The sequence below is a fragment of the Anomaloglossus baeobatrachus genome, chromosome 5 (genome assembly GCF_048569485.1).
Source record: "Anomaloglossus baeobatrachus isolate aAnoBae1 chromosome 5, aAnoBae1.hap1, whole genome shotgun sequence".
NCBI lineage: Eukaryota > Metazoa > Chordata > Amphibia > Anura > Aromobatidae > Anomaloglossus > Anomaloglossus baeobatrachus.
Window position 1 is genome coordinate 27,662,978 of NC_134357.1, and position 18,381 is coordinate 27,681,358.

An 18,381-nucleotide genomic window follows, 5' to 3' on the forward strand; every position below is an offset into this window, starting at 1 on the left:
AGGCATTAAGGTTCACAGCACACGGTTTAATGTCCAAACAAAAGTCCACAACAATATACATGTGCCTCTCCAGCAGAGAACTCAGGGAGTTCTGTTCACTCCCTCACACCCGGCACACCTGCCCTTGTTCCTGTTTCCATTTAACCCTTCCTTCAGCCTGTAGGGAAACAGCATTAACCCTAGAGTGGATTTACTTTCTATCATGGAGTGAGCACAACCGGGGCGAGACATACCGGCCGTCATAGATAACCCCGGTCACAGTCTCACAATATATATATATATATATATATATATATATATATATATATATATATATACATATAGATATATATATATATATATATATATATATATAGATATATATATATATATACAGTCATATGAAAAAGTTTGGGCACCCCTATTAATGTTAACCATTTTTCTTTATAACAATTTGGGTTTTTGCAACAGCTATTTCAATAACCTGCAAAGCAAATGTACTAAACAATTGTGGTCACAATTAAAAAGTAACTTTTAATATCCAAGTTAAAATTTTTTACCACACAACATAAACGGTTGTAAAACCAACCAAAGATTGGAGCTAATATTAGGCTCCTGTCATTACCCAGTTCAGGACACTGTATATCCGGTAGTTACAACTCTACCGAAATAACATTAGTTGAGACAAGTAAGAAAACTGTCCCATATATAATGTGTATAGTTAGTAATCCACAGCAAGATGTACATTCGGTAAGAGTCACCCCACCGAAATAATAATTGAGACCAAAGTGTGAAATTGTCTCATGAATAGTGTGTACCATCTGTAATTCACAGCGATCAATAACAATAACAAAGGTCTCACTGTAAAAAATGAAGCAAAAATAGTTGTCCAGTAACAGGGGGGGGCACCAATCAGCCTCACAATACCCCTTAGCTGGCAACAATCTGACCTGATACTTTCTTAGACCTCCCGACGCGTTTCTTAATTTAGCTTAATCCTCAGGGGACTGTGGTCAAGAAATTACAGCTTCATTTAGAAGACGGACATCCAGCATACTGTGTCCGGGCTGGCATAAAGCTGGCTGGCTTTATGCCAGCCCGGACACAGTATGCTGGATGTCCGTCTTCTAAATGAAGCTGTAATTTCTTGACCACAGTCCCCTGAGGATTAAGCTAAATTAAGAAACGCGTCGGGAGGTCTAAGAAAGTATCAGGTCAGATTGTTGCCAGCTAAGGGGTATTGTGAGGCTGATTGGTGCCCCCCCCTGTTACTGGACAACTATTTTTGCTTCATTTTTTACAGTGAGACCTTTGTTATTGTTATTGATCGCTGTGAATTACAGATGGTACACACTATTCATGAGACAATTTCACACTTTGGTCTCAATTATTGTTATTTCGGTGGGGTGACTCTTACCGAATGTACATCTTGCTGTGGATTACTAACTATACACATTATATATGGGACAGTTTTCTTACTTGTCTCAACTAATGTTATTTCGGTAGAGTTGTAACTACCGGATATACAGTGTCCTGAACTGGGTAATGACAGGAGCCTAATATTAGCTCCAATCTTTGGTTGGTTTTACAACCGTTTATGTTGTGTGGTAAAAATTTTTAACTTGGATATTAAAAGTTACTTTTTAATTGTGACCACAATTGTTCAGTACATTTGCTTTGCTGGTTATTGACTATTTGGTAAGCAACGACACATCTTTACTTCAACAGCTATTTCAGTTTCATATATCTAATAACTGATGGACTGAGTAATATTTCTGAATTGAAATGAGGTTTATTGTACTAACAGAAAATGTGCAATCCGCATTTAAACTAAATTGACTGATGCAAAAGTATGGGCACCTCAACATAAAAGTGACATTAATATTTTGTAAATCCTCCTTTTGCAAAAATAACAGCCTCTAGTCGATTCCTGTAGGTATTAATGAGTTCCTGGATCCTGGATGAAGGTATATTTGACCATTCCTGTTTACAAAACAATTCCAGTTCAGTTAAGTTTGATGGTCGCCGAGCATGGACAGCTGCTTCAAATCATCCCACAGATTTTCAATGATATTCAGGTCTGGGGACTGGGATGGCCATTCCAGAACATTGTAATTGTTCCTCTGCATGAATGCCTGAGTAGATTTGGAGCGGTGCTTTGGATCATTGTCTTGATGAAATATCCATCCCCTGCGTAACTTCAACTTTGTCACTGATTCTTGCACATTATTGTCAAGAATCTGCTGATACTGAGTTGAATCCATGCGACCCTCAACTTTAACAAGATTCCCGGTGCCGGCATTGGCCACACAGCCCCAAAGCATGATGGAACCTCTACCAAATTTTACTGTGGGCAGCAAGTGCTTTTCTTGGAATGCCGTGTTTTTTGCCTCCATGCATAACGCCTTTTTGTATGATCAAACAACTCAATCTTTGTTTCATCAGTCCACAGGACCTTCTTCCAAAATGTAACTGACTTGTCCAGGCTTTTGCATACCTCAGGCGACTCTGTTTGTGGCGTGCTTGCAGAAACGGCTTCTTTCGCATCACTCTCCCGTACAGCTTCTCCTTGTGCAACGTCCGCTGTATTGTTGATCGATGCACATTGACACCATCTGCTGCAGGTCTTTGGAGGTGGTCTGTGGATTGTCCTTGACTGTTCTCACCATTCTTCTTCTCTGCCTTTCTGATATTTTTCTTGGCCTGTCACTTCTGGGCTTAACAAGAACTGTACCTGTGTTCTTCCATTTCCTTACTATGTTCCTCACAGTGGAAACTGACAGTTTAAATCTCTGAGACAACTCTTTGTATCCTTCCCCTGTACAACTATGTTGAATAATCTTTGTTTTCAGATCATTTGAGAGTTGTTTTGAGGAGCCCATGATGCCACTCTTCATAGGAGATTCAAATAGGAGAACAACTTGCAAGTGGCCACCTTAAATACCTTTTCTCATGATTGGATACACCTGCCTATGAAGTTCAAAGCTCAATGAGGTTACAAAACCAATTTAGTGCTTTAGTAAGTCAGTAAAAAGTAGTTAGGAGTGTTCAAATCAAGAAATTGATAAGGGTGCCCATACTTTTGCACTGGTCAAATTTTGTTTAAATGTGGATTGCACATTTTCTGTTAGTACAATAAACCTCATTTCCATCCAGAAATATTACTCAGTCCATCAGTTATTAGATATATGAAACTGAAATAGCTGCTGCAAAAACCCAAATTGTTATAAAAACAAAAGGTTAACATTAATAGGGGTGCCCAAACTTTGTCATATGACTGTATATATATATATATATATACAGTATATATATATATATATATATATATATATATATATATATATATATATATATATATATACAGTACAGGCCAAAAGTTTGGACATACCTTCTCATTCAAAGAGTTTTCTTTATTTTCATGACTCTGAAAATTGGAGATTCACATTGAAGGCATGAAAACTATGAATTAACACATGTGGAATGAAATACTGAAAAGTGTGAAACAACTTAAGATATGTTTTATATTCTAGGTTCTTCAAAGTAGCCACCTTTTGCTTTGATTACTGCTTTCCACACTCTTGGCTTTTTCTTGATGAGCTTCAAGAGGTAGTCACCGGAAATTGTCTTCCAATAGTCTTGAAGGAGTTCCCAGAGAGGCTTAGCACTTGTTGGCTCTTTTGCCTTCACTCTGCGGTCCAGCTCACCCCAAACCATCTCAATTGGGTTCAGGTCTGGTGAGTGTGGAGGCCAGGTCATCTGGCATGGCACCCCATCACTCTTCTTCTTAGTCAAATAGCCCTTACACAGCCTAGAGGTGTGTTTGTGGTCATTGTCCTGTTAAAAAAAATGATGGTCCAACTAAATGCAAACCGGATGGAATAGCATGCCGCTGCAAGATGCTGTGGCAGCCATGCTGGTTTAGTATGCCTTCAGCTTTGAATAAATCCCCAACAGTGTCACGAGAAAAGCCCCCCACACCATCACAGCCCCTCCTCCAGGCTTCACAGTGGGAACCAGCCATGTAGAGTCCATCCGTTCACCTCTTCTACAAAGACACGGTGGTTGGATCCAAAGATCTCAAATTTGGACTCATCAGACCAAAGCACAGATTTCCACTGGTCTAATGTCCATTCCTTGTGTTCTTTAACCCAAACAAGTATCTTCTGCTTGTTGCCTGTCCTTAGCAGTGGTTTCCTAGCAGCTATTTTACCATGAAGGCTGCTGCACAAAGTCTCCCCTTAACAGTTGTTTCCAGAGATGTGTCTGCTGCTAGAACTCTGTGTGGCATTGACTTTCATCTTTAATCTGAGCTGCTGTTAACCTGCGATTTCTGAGGCTGGTGACTCGAATAAACTTATCCTCTGCAGCAGAGGTGACTATTGGTCATCCTTTCCTGTGGCGGTCCTCATGTGAACCAGTTTCTTTGTGACACTTGTGGACACTTTCAAAGTTTTCCCAATTTTTCGGACTGACTGACCTTCATTTCTTAAAGTAATGATGGCCACTCATTTTTCTTTACTTAGCTGCTTTTTTCTTGCCATAATACAAATTCTAACAGTCTATTCAGTAGGACTATCAGCTGTGTTTCCACCAGACGTCTGCACAACACAACTGATGGTCCCAACCCCATTTATAAGGCAAGAAATCCCACTTATTAAACCTGACAGGGCACACCTGTGAAGTGAAAACCATTTCCGGTGACTACCTCTTAAAACTCATCAAGAGAATGCCAACAGTGTGCAAAGCAGTAATCAAAGCAAAAGGTGGTTACTTTGAAGAACCTAGAATATAAGACATATTTTCAGTTGTTTCACACTTTTTTGTTAAGTATTTCATTCCACATGTGTTAATTCATAGTTTTGATGCCTTCAATGTTAATGTACAATTTTCAGAGCCATGAAAATAAAGAACACATTTTGAATGAGAAGGTCTGTACTGTATATATACTGTATGTATATATATATATATATATATATATATATATATTTTATTTATTTAAAGCATTTATTTCTTACTTTTCACTGTATTTAATAGTTCCCTCAGGGGACGTGAACTTGCGATCATCTAATCACTTTTACTATATACAGCAGTGCCACAGTATTTCGATAAATAGCAGAAATCTGGCTCCTATGAATGTCAGCCATGGGCTGGCTTTCACAGGACCATGATGACAGACACAGGGGGTTTCACCAGATCTCTTGCTGTCATGAAAAAACACATCGGCGTCCTGCAATCACATCGTTGGTGTGCTCATAAAGGGAAAGAACAGCATGCCCGATGGCGCACATTAAGTGCTGCTGTGAGAGACTGACAGTGACATTTAACAGATTAACATCTGCAAACAGTGTTGTTCCACCGGTGGCTGTTGGATAATTCAGCCATCATCTGCTGGAAAAGATGTGGGTTCGGTGTGTGTGCCAACATCAAAGGCGGGGAGACAACTAATGACAGACATAGAAAGTCATGAGTCATTAAGGAGCTAATATGGCGCCCCTGAGGCTTCAGTCGCCACAGGGTACTGCATCTCCTTTAAGATGTAGTACTCATCCAAGGTAAGGAGAGGTTAATCGCTGGTGATCCTCACATTCACACACCACAAACAGTCAGGTGCCTTCCCACTGGGGGAATGCCCTGGGGTAGATAGGGGGGTGGCCATCACGAAGCATGGGACTTTCCCGGCAACTGGGACAGCCACCTGGGGGGCGGGCACCACTTGGGGAAAAGGGAAGGCGCATCTTCACACATACTCAGTTAGCCCCGGGCACAGCTTGGGGTGAGTGGCACCTAGGACCTTCGTCCAATCTTCTTCTAGTTACACTTCTGGGAGCGCCATAGGACTGGAGCAGGCTACTCAGCCCGGGTTCTCTATAGCTACAAGGGATTCCAGAGTTTACGATGAGTGCAGGAAACACCCGCGAACCGTTTTATATTATTTTATTATTATTATTTATTATTATAGCGCCATTTATTCCATGGCGCTTTACAAGTGAAAGAGGGTATACGTACAACAATCATTAACAGTACAAAACAGACTGGTATAGGAGGAGAGAGGACCCTGCCCGTGAGGGCTCACAGTCTACAGGGAATGGGTGATGGTACAATAGGTGAGGACAGAGCTGGTTGCGCAGTGGTGTACTGGACTGAGGGTTATTGTAGGTTGTAGGCTCGTTGGAAGAGATGGGTTTTGAGGTTCCTCTTGAAGCTTTCCACGGTAGGGGAGAGTCTGATATGCTGAGGTAGAGCATTCCAGAGTATGGGGGAGGCACGGGAGAAATCTTGTACGAGATTGTGGGAAGAGAAGATAAGAGAGGAGTAGAGAAGGAGATCTTGTGAGGATCTGAGGTTGCGTGCAGGTAGGTACTGTGAGACTAGGTCACAGATGTAAAGAGGAGACAGATTGTGGATGGCTTTATATGTCATGGTTAATGTTTTGAACTGGAGTCGTTGGGCGATGTTAAGCCAGTGAAGAGATTGGCAGAGTGGCGAGGCTGGGGAATAGCGAAGGGTGAGGTGGATTAAGCGGGCCGCAGAGTTTAGGATAGATTGGAGGGGTGCAAGAGTATTGGAAGGGAGGCCAGAGAGCAGGAGGTTGCAGTAGTCGAGGCGGGAGATGATAAGGGCATGCACTAATGTTTTTGCTGATTCTTGGTTAAGGAAAGCACGGATCTGGGAGATATGTTTGAGTTGTAGTCTGAATGAGGTGAAGAGGGCTTGGATGTGTGGCTTGAAGGATAGAGCAGAGTCGAGGGTTACTCCAAGGCAACGAGCTTGTGAGACTGGGGAGAGTGAGCAACCATCAAGTTTGATGGAAAGGCTTGTTGGAGGAGATGAGTGAGGAGGAGGAAAGACAATGAACTCTGTTTTGTCCATGTTAAGCTTTAGGAATCGCGCAGAGAAGAAGGATGAAATAGCAGACATTGTGGAATTTTGGTTGGTAGAGAGGTAATGTCAGGTCCAGAGAGATAGATCTGTGTGTCATTGGCATAGAGATGATACTGAAAGCCATGGGACTCTATGAGCTGTCCCAGGCCAAAGGTGTAGATGGAGAACAGCAGGGGTCCAAGAACTGAGCCTTGGGGGACACCGACAGATAGAGGGCGAGATGAGGAAGTGGTGTGAGAATTGGAGACACTGAAAGTTCGGTCGGCTAGGTATGAGGAGATTCAAGATAGGGCCAAGTCTTTGATGCCCAGAGATGAGAGAATCTGTAGTAGGAGGGAATGGTCTACTGTGTCAAAGGCAGAGGACAGGTCCAGGAGGAGGAGGACAGAGTAGTGTTGCTTGGCTTTAGCGGTAGTAGTCATTACTACTTTAGCGGTAGTAGGTCATTGGTGACTTTGGTTAGGGCAGTTTCAGTAGAGTGATGTGGTTGGAAGCCAGGTTGTAGCTGGTCAAAGAAGGAGCAGGAGGAGAGGTATGAAGACAATTCAAGATGGACATACTGTTCCAGTAGTTTTGAGGCATAGGGGAGAAGGGATATGGGGCGATAGTTATTCCACATACACCGTGATTGGAGGGACCCCAACCAGAAAGGACTCACAGTGGGAACACCGGTGGTGACCTAAAATTGCTTGAGATCGGTTGGGGCCCATCACAGCGGTGGCCAGTTTTTCGGAAGCGGCAACTGGGTTACTTAAAGAACTGTGAGTAAAACACCTGGAACCCGCAGAGACTGTGTCTGCCTGTCCTTGCTGATGCCGACGCCCCGCGCTTCGGCGCCTGCTGTTTCTACTCCCCTCATCATCCTCCCTGGGGCCCGCTCCACCTGTGGGGAGCAGAGACACCTCGGCTGCTACTACCATCCACCCCGGAGGACAGCAACAGCAGCAGCGGCTATTCTTTGGCCACATACCGCAGGTACCTTTATTGTACAACTCGGGGCCACGAAACCAGGCGAAAGGGCCACCCTGTAACATCCCCAGACCCAACATCACCAGGCCTGGTGACGAGTAATTTAACCCTTGCCCCGCGGGTGCTACAACTTGATGTCATGAACAGGATAATGTGCCCAGGCTAAATGATTACTGTGCACCTTACAAAACTGTGTTGAATTTGTGTTTCTTGAAAAAGGACAGTCACCATTACTCACGCAGAGCGGGAAATGAGGGAGCGTGCTTTTGTTGGCGGAGTCCCAAAAGCATGCGAAAAGAGAGCTCCGCTGCCGGAAACCAGCTGGAAACCCTGTGCCTGCAAGGACATGTCCATTAAGGAGGAAGATCAGCTTACCACAGACACTGCCCTCATGACACCGGAGATGCTGTACTCAAAGCCTTTGCAGAGAGTTGTACCAGAATTTTGCTCAGGAGCGGCCCCTGAGGAGCAACCTGCTCCTGACACTATGGTCAACCTAATACCGGTTTGTCACTGCTTTAAGAAAGCTGGAAATTTTGCCAGGGCATGTCTCATGAGTGTCCAGAGCAAGGGGATGGGACCAGCTCTCTGGCACCACCAGCAGCCAAGCAAGAATAATTGTTTTTCTATGCAATGTTGATGTTTGTATTTCTTGATGCACTTGATAATTTTGCTAACCAGTACATGGTTGAAATGTTTTATGCTGCCTCCCATAAAGGGAAAATTTGTTAACCTGTTATTGCATACAAAAATTGCGATGTACTAACTTTGTTTTTTTGCAGCCCGGGAGTGCTGCCATTTACTGTGGGGGAATGTGGCACCCCTTAAGCTTCAGTTGCCACAGGGTACTGCATCTCCTTTAAGATGTAGTACTCATCCCGGGTAAGGAGAGGTTAATCGCTGGTGATACTCACATTCACACACCACAAACAGTGAGGTGCCTTCCCACTGGGGGGATGGCCTGGGGTAGATAGGGGGGTTGACATCATGAAGCATGGGACTTTCCCAGTCACTGGGACAGCCACCTGGGGGGCGGGCACCACTTGGGGAAAAGGGAAGGAGCATCTTCACACATAATCAGTTAGCCCCAGGCACAGCTTGGGGTGAGACGCATGTAGGACCTTGGTCCAATCTTCTTCTACTCACACTTCTGGGAGTGCCATAGAATCCATGGCTTGGAGCATCCAGCACAGCCCGGGTTCTCTACAGCTACACGGGATTCCAGGGTCTGTGGTGAGTGCAGGAAACACACGCGACCTGTTCCATATTCCACATACACTGGGATTGGAGGGACCCCAAGCAGAAAGGAGTCACAGTGGGAACACCGGCAGTGACCTCAAATTGCTTGGGATCGGTTGGGGCCCATCACAACAGTGGCCAGTGCTTCAGAAGCAGCAACCGGGTTACTTAAAGAACTGTGAGTAAAACACCTGGAACCCACAGAGACTGTGTCCATCTGTCCTTGCCGGCGCCGCCACCCTGCTCTTTGGCACCCACCATTACTACCCCCCTCATCATCCTCCTTGGGGCCCGTTCCACCTGTGGGCAGCAGAGACACCTCGGCTGCTACTACCATCTGCCAAGGAGGACATCGACAGCAGCGGCGGCTATTCCTTGGCCGCATACCGCAGGTGGCATCATGAAATCAACCTCCACCATCATCCATCACCACTCCCTCCTTTATTGTACACCTCGGGGCCATGAAACAAGGCGAAAGGGCCGCCTCGTGAAATCCCCAGACTCAACATCACCAGGCCCGGCGATAAATAATTTAACCTTTGCCCCGTGGGTGCTACTTTAACCATCACTTTGTTGGTACTAAGCATAATTAACAATACCCATGTCTTAATTAGGGTCACCACCCCCCGACTGCTGAACCACATGCCCACCCGGTGTTCACATCAGGGAGGCCGGTGCCAATAAAATACCTGCATTCATAATTACTAACATTTAACATATACTTATAAACTCTCTCATCATAATATTATATTCCCCGCTCTTTCTGCCTCAATTATAGCAGTATTCTCATAAGGCTGGGGCCACACGGGGATTACTGCGATCCCCTCGCATGACACTCGGCTCATGCTGGCAGTACAGGAGAGCTGAGTGTCATGCGAGTGTCCCTGCGACTGAGGTCCGATCGTGCGAGTGGACCTCAGCTGCGTGGGGCAGGCCTGCACTGAGGAGGGGCGGGCTGACGCTGAGGAGGGGAGGGATTTATCTCCCTCTCCCCTACATTGCCGACTATTGCCATTCTCACCCTGCACTCGCGGTACACCGGTGTACCGCGAGTGCAGTGCGATTTTTCTATCGCCCCATAGACTTGAATGGGTGTGAGAGAAACAAAGATCGCATTACAGTCGCAGCATTCTGCGACTGTTTTCTCGGTCCGATTAGGGCTGAGAAAATAATTGCTCATGGGTGCTGGCACATAGGCTAATATTGGTCCGAATGGAATGCGATTTTCTTATCACATGCCACTCACTCCAATTTTCATGCCGTGTGTCTTAGGCCTAATACATCAAAACATGATGAGAGCTGCAATTCTCCACATCCATCACATCTTCTTGGTGCCCCACATACTCCACTGCTCTGTTCCTCCGCTCCTTGGGTGCAAACAGAAACATAATGTCCCCACAGACCCCACACCCTTCCACAATCCTTTCTTCTTCGTAATTACCCAGCTGATATTTAGTTATAGGAAACATGGCAACTCTTTTCTTAGTACTAGAATATAAATCTGATCCAAGGAAAATGGAGCTACAATTCTGAAGCATTTTACTTAGCGAACCTATGTAATAATATCCAACTGCCTAAAGTGATGACAATGTTGATCAACAGAAAAGATTCATATTAATAGGATGTGGTCACAAATTGAGGAGCATCTTCGGGAGGCCTTTGAGTCTTCCTTCAAATGAAAGATGCAAGAGGGTCCATGCAGAATATTCAGTACAACTTTCTTAATACTCATGACATATGGGTCAAGATTCATTTTAGAAGTTGGAAATCGTTGACCTTATACAAAAGCAAGAAAAACAACCAAAGAAAATAAGCTCAAATAAAGTCAAGAAGCAAAGGAACAAAACAACTGACTGATTTAGATATATTCCTAAATTATCCGACTGCTTTGGTCAGATGTGTTCCAATGGTTTTCTTTCCTTCAAATTTAATTAACCTGTTCCTATGTGTCACTTATATTTGTGAGCCCCATGTACAGGAGAAATGTATGCGCTGAACTCTCTGTAGAAGCCCATATTACATTGCCACAATGTCCATTCACTTTTATATAATGATTTAGAGGAATGTACTGTTCTTTTTGGTGATTTGAAATGTGGGAAATTCCTGATAGAATGTGTTCAACTCTATATATTTATCATTGTGTTACTCAGATCCTCACGGCTTTCTTTACACAGATCCATCTGTTAGTAGAATTGCAGTTGCCCTCGTAATATCCAGATCTTGTCATTGATACACAGTGTCCCAAGGATTGTGTCTTTATCTCGAACCTGATTAACAAAAGAATAAAACAGGAGGAAACGATGAGAAATCAGTAAAATTACAGTGGAGAAAATAAGTATTTGATACACTCCTGATTTTGCAAGTTTTTGTACCTACAAAGATTGGAGAGGTCTGTAATTTTTATCATAGGTAACGTCAACTTTGACAGACAGAATAAAAAAATAATCCAGAAAATCTCATTGTATGATTTTTAAACAAATAATTTGCATTTTATTACATGACATAAGTATTTGATACAATAGAAAACCAGAACTTAATATTTGGTAGAAACTTTCGTTTGCAGTTGTAGAGGTCGGACGTTTTCTGTAGTTCTTGACCCAGTTTGCACACACTGCAGCAGGGATTTTGACGACTCCTCCATACAGATCTTCTCCAGATCTGTCAGATCACTCCTCCATACAGATCTTCTACAGATGTTTCAGGTCCCTCCTCCATACAGATATACTCCAGATCTTTCAGGTCACTCCTCCATACAGATCTTCTACAGATGTTTCAGGTCCCTCCTCCATACAGATCTTCTCCAGATCTTTCAGATCACTCCTCCATACAGATCTTCTACAGATGTTTCAGGTCACTCCTTCATACAGATATACTCCAGATCTTTCAGGTCACTTCTCCATACAGATATTCTTCAGGTCTTTCAGGTCACTCCTCCATACAGATATTCTCCAGATTTTTCAGGTCACTCTCCCATACAGATCTTCTCCAGATATTTCAGGTTCCGGGGCTGTCGCTGGGCAACCTTGAGTTTTAGCTCCCTCCAAAGATTTTCTATTGGGTTCAGTACAAGTGACTGGCTTCGCCACTCCAGGACCTTGAAATGTTTCTTATGGAGCTGCTCATTTGATGTCCTGCCTGTGTGTTTCAGGTGATTGTCATGCTGGAAGACCTAGCGATGACCCATCTTCAATGGTCTCACAGAGGGAAGGAGGTTGTTGGCCAAAATCTTGCGATACATGAACCCCTCCTTCCTTCAATACGGTGCAGTCGTTCTGTCCCCTTTGCAGAAAAAAAACCCTCAAGAATAATGATGCCGCCCCCATGCTTCATGATTGGGACAGTGTTCTTGGGGTTGTACTCATCATTCTTCATCCTACAAAAACAGCGAGGGCAGTTGATACCAAAAAGTTCTATTTTGGTCTCATCTGAACACATAACCTTCTCCTATGCCTTCTCTGGATCATCCAGATGGTCATTGGCAAACATCAAATGGGCCTGGACATGTGCTGGTGGGAGAAGAGGCCCTTGCGTTCCCTGCAGGATTTTAATCCATGATGGTGTAGTGTGTTACTAAAGGTAATCTTTGGGACTGTGGACCCAGCTCTCTTCAGGTCACTGTCCAGGTCCTCCCATGTAGTTCTGAGCTGATTCCTGACCTTTCTCTGAAAGGTCATCCTTACCCTACGAGGTGAGATCTTGTATGGAGTTTCAGACCCAGTAAGATTGATAGTCATCTTGTGTTTCTTTAATTTTCTAATAATTGTGCCATCAGTTGTTGCCTTCTCACCAAGCTGCTTGCCTACTGTCTTGTAACCCTTCCCAGCCTTGTGTTGGTCTACAATCATATAACCTGGTTTCCTTAGACAGCTCTTTGGTCTTGTCCAAGGTGGAGAGGTTTGAGTTTCATTTATTGAGTGTGTGGACAGGTTTAGTTTATACAAGTAATGAATTCAAGCAGGTGTCATTAATACAGGTAATGAATGCAGAGCAGAAGAAACAATAACAGGTCAGTAAGAGCAGAATTCTTGCTGGTTGGTAGGTGATAAAATATTTATTTCATGCAATAAAATGAAAATTAATTATTTAAAAATCAACTATGTAATTTTCTGGATTTGGGGGGGGGATTCTGTCTTTCGCAGTTGAAGTGCACCTATGATAAAAATGACAGAACTCTCCATTCTTTGTGTGGGAAAACATGCAAAGTTGGCAGTGTATCAAATACTTATTTTCCACACTGTTTAAGGGAGGTCCAGATGTGTCACAGTAATGACCGGTGAGTGCTGGTGTCAGGAGTCACTTACAAGCTGCTGTTATATTGTCCTCCATCCACCCATCTCCAGACGTCTCCATCACGGTGAAGTCCAATCCAATATGTGTCCTCTACCTGCTGCCTGAGAGATGACTGTATAAACTCCTGCAACAATTGAAGAATGTCCATCATATAAGATATATAATAGATACAGAATGAAGATACAGCCGACCGCGGTCATTGGGTCCTATATTATCCTTATGTATGGGGCCGGTCATCTAGTCCTATATTATCCTGTATATATATTTGGGGCCGGTCATCTAGTCCTATATTATCCTATATATATATATGGGGCCTTTCATCTAGTCCTGTATTATCCTTACATATGGGGCCGGTCATCTAGTCCTATATTATCATTATATATGGGGCTGGTCATCTAGTCCTATATTATCCATATATATGGGGCCGGTCATCTAGTCCTATATTATCCTTATGTATGGGGCTGGTCATCTAGTCCTATATTATCCTGTATATATATTTGGGGCCGGTCATCTAGTCCTATATTATCCTGTATATATATTTGGGGCCGGTCATCTAGTCCTATATTATCCATATATATGGGGCCGGTCATCTAGTCCTATATTATCCTGTATATAAGGACACAGACATCACACCTGCTGTTTCTGGTTCTTTATGACCAGTAGATCGGCTCCCATCATCTTACAATCATCCCGGCTCTGGCTCCAATTTCTGACCGTTATATCTGAGTAGTAATAACACTGGTCTCCATGTAGCCGCCAATGATAAGGACACAGAAGACAACCTGAAATATAGCAATCAGCAAAAGTACAACATTTTTACTATAAATATTAAAAGAAGGTCCAGTATCCAACAATAAATCACATTAATAGGCAATTTGTCAGAAAAACCCCACAGGGTTAAAGAATCTAAAGACCGTTGATCTCCCGCTTTATAGCAATGAAGATGTTTGGAAAAAGTAATAATTTAAAGACCTGTCACTTGGTATAAACACGTAATTCAGGTGATAATATGGCTGTTTATCTTTTGTTCTTGCACCTCCAGGTCCCGGAGACATTGCCTCCTCTTTACTATCTATAAATCTAGTCTTGTTGGACCAAGGAACGTGGTCTTCAGATCCTCTGTGGCGGGCATCTTTTTTAGGACCACACCCCATTGGCTAAAAAGACTGGATTTATATATAGGGAAGAGGAGACCATGTCTCAAGAACAGAAAGGAACAAAATAACAACATTGTCAGGTTCAGGATTTAACCAAGTGGAAAACATATTTAGAGAAAGTGACACGTACTGCTTAAAAAACATTTTGCCAAAATATAGAATAAAAATATATAAATGATAAAGAAAATCACTATAGAAAGAGCCCTTAACTGGAACTGGTTTCAGTCTATACAATGACTATGGGGGCTTTGGGAATATGATAGAAGTCACCAAATCAAACAAACATTTTATTCTATGTTTTATTTTCACATTTATATTTGACATTTATACTCTTACTATTATACTATTTTCCTTTTGGTGGGATCTATCTCTATCAATTAAAAACAGGGGCTTCTGATGATGGCAGCTCCTTCTTAAGGTCTTGGTTCTCAAATGTTTAAAAGAGTTGACCCTTTTCTTAACTGGAAGTTTTGCTGTTATTCTGTTTCTGGGAAAAGGAGAAACCTTCTCCCCACCCATAGTTTATAGTAAATTACATAAACACGCATGTCAACAGGTTTGTTGGTATCTGGATCGGCAAATGCACATGTGCTATTTTCTTCCTCCTACTGGTCTAGCATATGTGAGGATACACTGACACTGGGATTGAGCTTCCGACCATTACTAACTACACTTGTCCTGGTCCACGACAATTAGGAACATCTCAACCTCATATCCAGCCTATTTTACTGGCAGAGACATGCAGAGATCACATCCAGCCTATATTACTGGGAGAGACACACAGACCTCACATCCAGCCTATATTACTGGGAGATATACACAGAGCTCTCATCCAATCTATATTACTGGGAGAGACACACAGAGCTCACATCCAGCCTATATTACTGGGAGATATACACAGAGCTCTCATCCAATCTATATTACTGGGAGAGACACACAGAGCTCACATCCAGCCTATATTACTGGGAGATATACACAGAGCTCTCATCCAATCTATATTACTGGGAGAGACACACAGAGCTCACATCCAGCCTATATTACTGGGAGATATACACAGAGCTCTCATCCAATCTATATTACTGGGAGAGACACACAGAGCTCACATCCAGCCTATATTACTGGAGAGACACACAGAGCTCACATCCAGCCTATATTACTGGGAGAGACACACAGAGCTCACATCCAGCCTATATTACTGGAGATACACACAGACCTCACATCCAGCCTATATTACTGAGAGACAAACACAGACCTCATATCCAGCCTATATTACTGGGAGAGACACACAGACCTCACATCTAGCCTATACTATTAGGAGAGACCCACAGAGCTCACATCCAGCCTATATTACTGGGAGAGACACACAGAGCTCACATCCAGCCTATATTACTGGGAGAGACACACAGATCTCACATCCACCCTATATTACTGGGAGAGACACACAGAGCTCACATCCATCCTATATTTCTGGGAGAAACACACAGAGCTCACATCCAGCCTTTATTACTGGGAGAGACCGACAGAGCTCACATCCAGCCTATATTACTGGGAGTGTCAATCCAACCTCCAGTCCAGCCTATATTACTAGGAAAAACACTCCTACAAGAGAAAAATCTGAAACTTTCATCAGGCTGCAAACTGAATATCAGGAGGACTGAAAATGAATGAAGAAATTTATATACCAGACAACAAAAATGTCAATGTCAAAGGTGTTCATAGATATTTTATTATGGCAAAGTTTTTGTGCCAGTTTTATGTCCGAACTTGGAAACGTATGACTTTAATTAACAGCATTGTAGGCATCTTATTAGCTGTTTTTCCAGTTCACAGTCAGACCAGGATTGGTGAACTTTTCAAGCTTAGACCCACAGACAAGAATATTTGAGGTGCGATCAAATTACGCTTCACCATGAAAGAACTTCAAAGCCTTGTACTCACCTCCAGACGTGTCTGTCGTTTTTATACAGAGCTCTTTCCTAATTGTAGAGCGCTCAACAAAAAGTTCAAGATCATAACCTAGAAGTAAAAACATAGAAGCTAGGACACTAATATAATTAAGGAACAGATCCTCGCAGCCTACAAGAGTCCATAGTACCCATCAGCAGGAAAACTTCACATCTGGGTCTAGTCAATTTTCCTTCATTGGAGCAAAGCAATGACATTTTGGCAATGCCTGATTGTCACATGACTGACGCTAGTGTGCCGCCCCCGTGCCAGCAGCCAGGCTGTTCGGATTCGGATCCACGGTGGCTCGAGGGGTCTCCGGACCCGAGGGTCGTGCGGCCACTCAAATGAAGGGGGTATCTACAGGGGATTGTGTTAGAGTTCGTGACGCCACCCGTGGTATGTGGTAAGGTGGAGTACCACCGCTGCAGTTGGGAGTACCCGGGGTGATGGAATGGGGCAACAAGGTGTTAGAACCCTCCACGGGTAGGGGGGGATGCCCCGGGACTCGGTGATAGTGTTGGGGAGTGCCATGGGGAGTGAAGGGGTCACTTTCGTACTCACTCAGTCCATTAAGCTGACACCAACAAATGGATAAACCAAAGTTCTGGATACCGCTGCCGCTGAGGGAGCTAGTTTGGGTCCCGTTCTCAGTGGTGCTGCCTGATGATTCGTAACTGTCCTCCTGGCACTAAGTTTACTTCTCTGTTGGTCCCGGTAGTATGGAACTTGCCGGGTCCCGCTCCCCACTATGGCTAAGTCTGGGAGCTTGCTCTCAGGGTTCACACTTGGGATTTTCTGGACTGTTTTCAGTGGAAAGTCCTATCCCCTTCGTTGCGCTAGTACCCCGATTTTGTAGCAGGTGGGGAGCGGATCTTGAAGGCTCCGTTCTCGTCTGGTAAATTGTCAGGTTGCCTGAAGCTACTCCCTGACCTAGGGTCCACGTACCCCGTCGTGCCCTGGTCCCAGCCCGGTGATGGTGCAAGACCGCCGGCTGTCACCCTCGACAGTTCTGTGCCCCTTTCCACGATCCCCTGTGACCGGGGGTCCAGCTCCTCTAGGCCCAGACCACCGTCTGCCACCTAGGTAGCTTCCTAGGAGCCCGGCTCCTAACCTCCTCTCTTTTTCACTTCCAACACACTTCTCTGTACTACTGACACTCCTGACACTCCTGACCTCCCCTAACCAACCCTCCAAGTGGTCAACCCTATTCCACTCAGGCCGTCCACTGGTGTGTCTGGTGGGTGTGGTGCAGAGTGTACCTAGGATTTTGATTAGCTGATGTAGGCAACACCATGTAGTTGGGGACTCATAACCAAGAAGGAGGTGGATATTGCACGGGAGGGCAGATTGTACAATACCCTGTGATGACCTGATAGTCCAGGGGCGTCACACTAGCAGCGCCCAGTGGACCTAAATTGCTACTCTCATACTGGACTTCCACCGTGGTGTCTGTCATTTTACTGGATACATGTTGATCTGTTTAATCCTATATCCTACTTCGATATCTGTGACAGAAGTTCTTGGAGATGCTGGTATGAACAAAGACCTAGTAGTAGGAGTACTCACCTTTGGTAACGTTGGTGCTGTTTGGACAAAGATCCTTCCTAATTGCATGGTGCTCAATATTAGAAAGCTTGACATTATAAACTAGAAGAGGAAATTTAGAAAAGAATACAGGATTATACTCAAGGACAACGACCAGGCCGGGGTAATCTATAAGAGCAGTCATACTTACGAAGTGCTCCAATAATGCGGATGAAAACAATATTGCTTCCTAAGAGGGAAACTATAATTACAGCTTTCCAAGATGGCGTCCAGATCATAGTGCAATCTGTGAACATCATGAGATTAGAAAATGTACATATATTAGTATATATTGAGGTAATAGAGTAGATCAGGAACCTGATCTCCTAGTCAG

The 18,381-nt window shown here is 43.8% G+C and overlaps 1 protein-coding gene across 1 annotated transcript; it reads right to left on the bottom strand.

The window, feature by feature from the left end:
- Positions 1-11,215: 11,215 nt before the first annotated feature.
- LOC142312592 (killer cell lectin-like receptor subfamily B member 1B allele B) lies at positions 11,216-18,286 on the bottom strand. The gene is made up of 6 exons (XM_075351584.1): positions 18,199-18,286; positions 18,030-18,110; positions 16,455-16,532; positions 13,993-14,141; positions 13,371-13,483; positions 11,216-11,336 (listed from the first exon to the last, which is right to left on the bottom strand). Exons 1-6 carry the CDS (start codon positions 18,284-18,286, stop codon positions 11,216-11,218), a joined length of 630 nt encoding a protein of 209 aa, XP_075207699.1.
- Positions 18,287-18,381: the final 95 nt, after the last annotated feature.

Coding starts and splice junctions, on each gene's coding strand:
- LOC142312592 (XM_075351584.1), bottom strand. CDS start 18,286: ATGATCTGGACGCCATCTTGGAAAGCTGTAATTATAGTTTCCCTCTTA. Junction 18,111..18,198: donor CCGCATTATTGGAGCACTTC/GTAAGTATGACT, acceptor TTCCTCTTCTAG/TTTATAATGTCAAGCTTTCT. Junction 14,142..16,454: donor AACGACAGACACGTCTGGAG/GTGAGTACAAGG, acceptor GCTATATTTCAG/GTTGTCTTCTGTGTCCTTAT.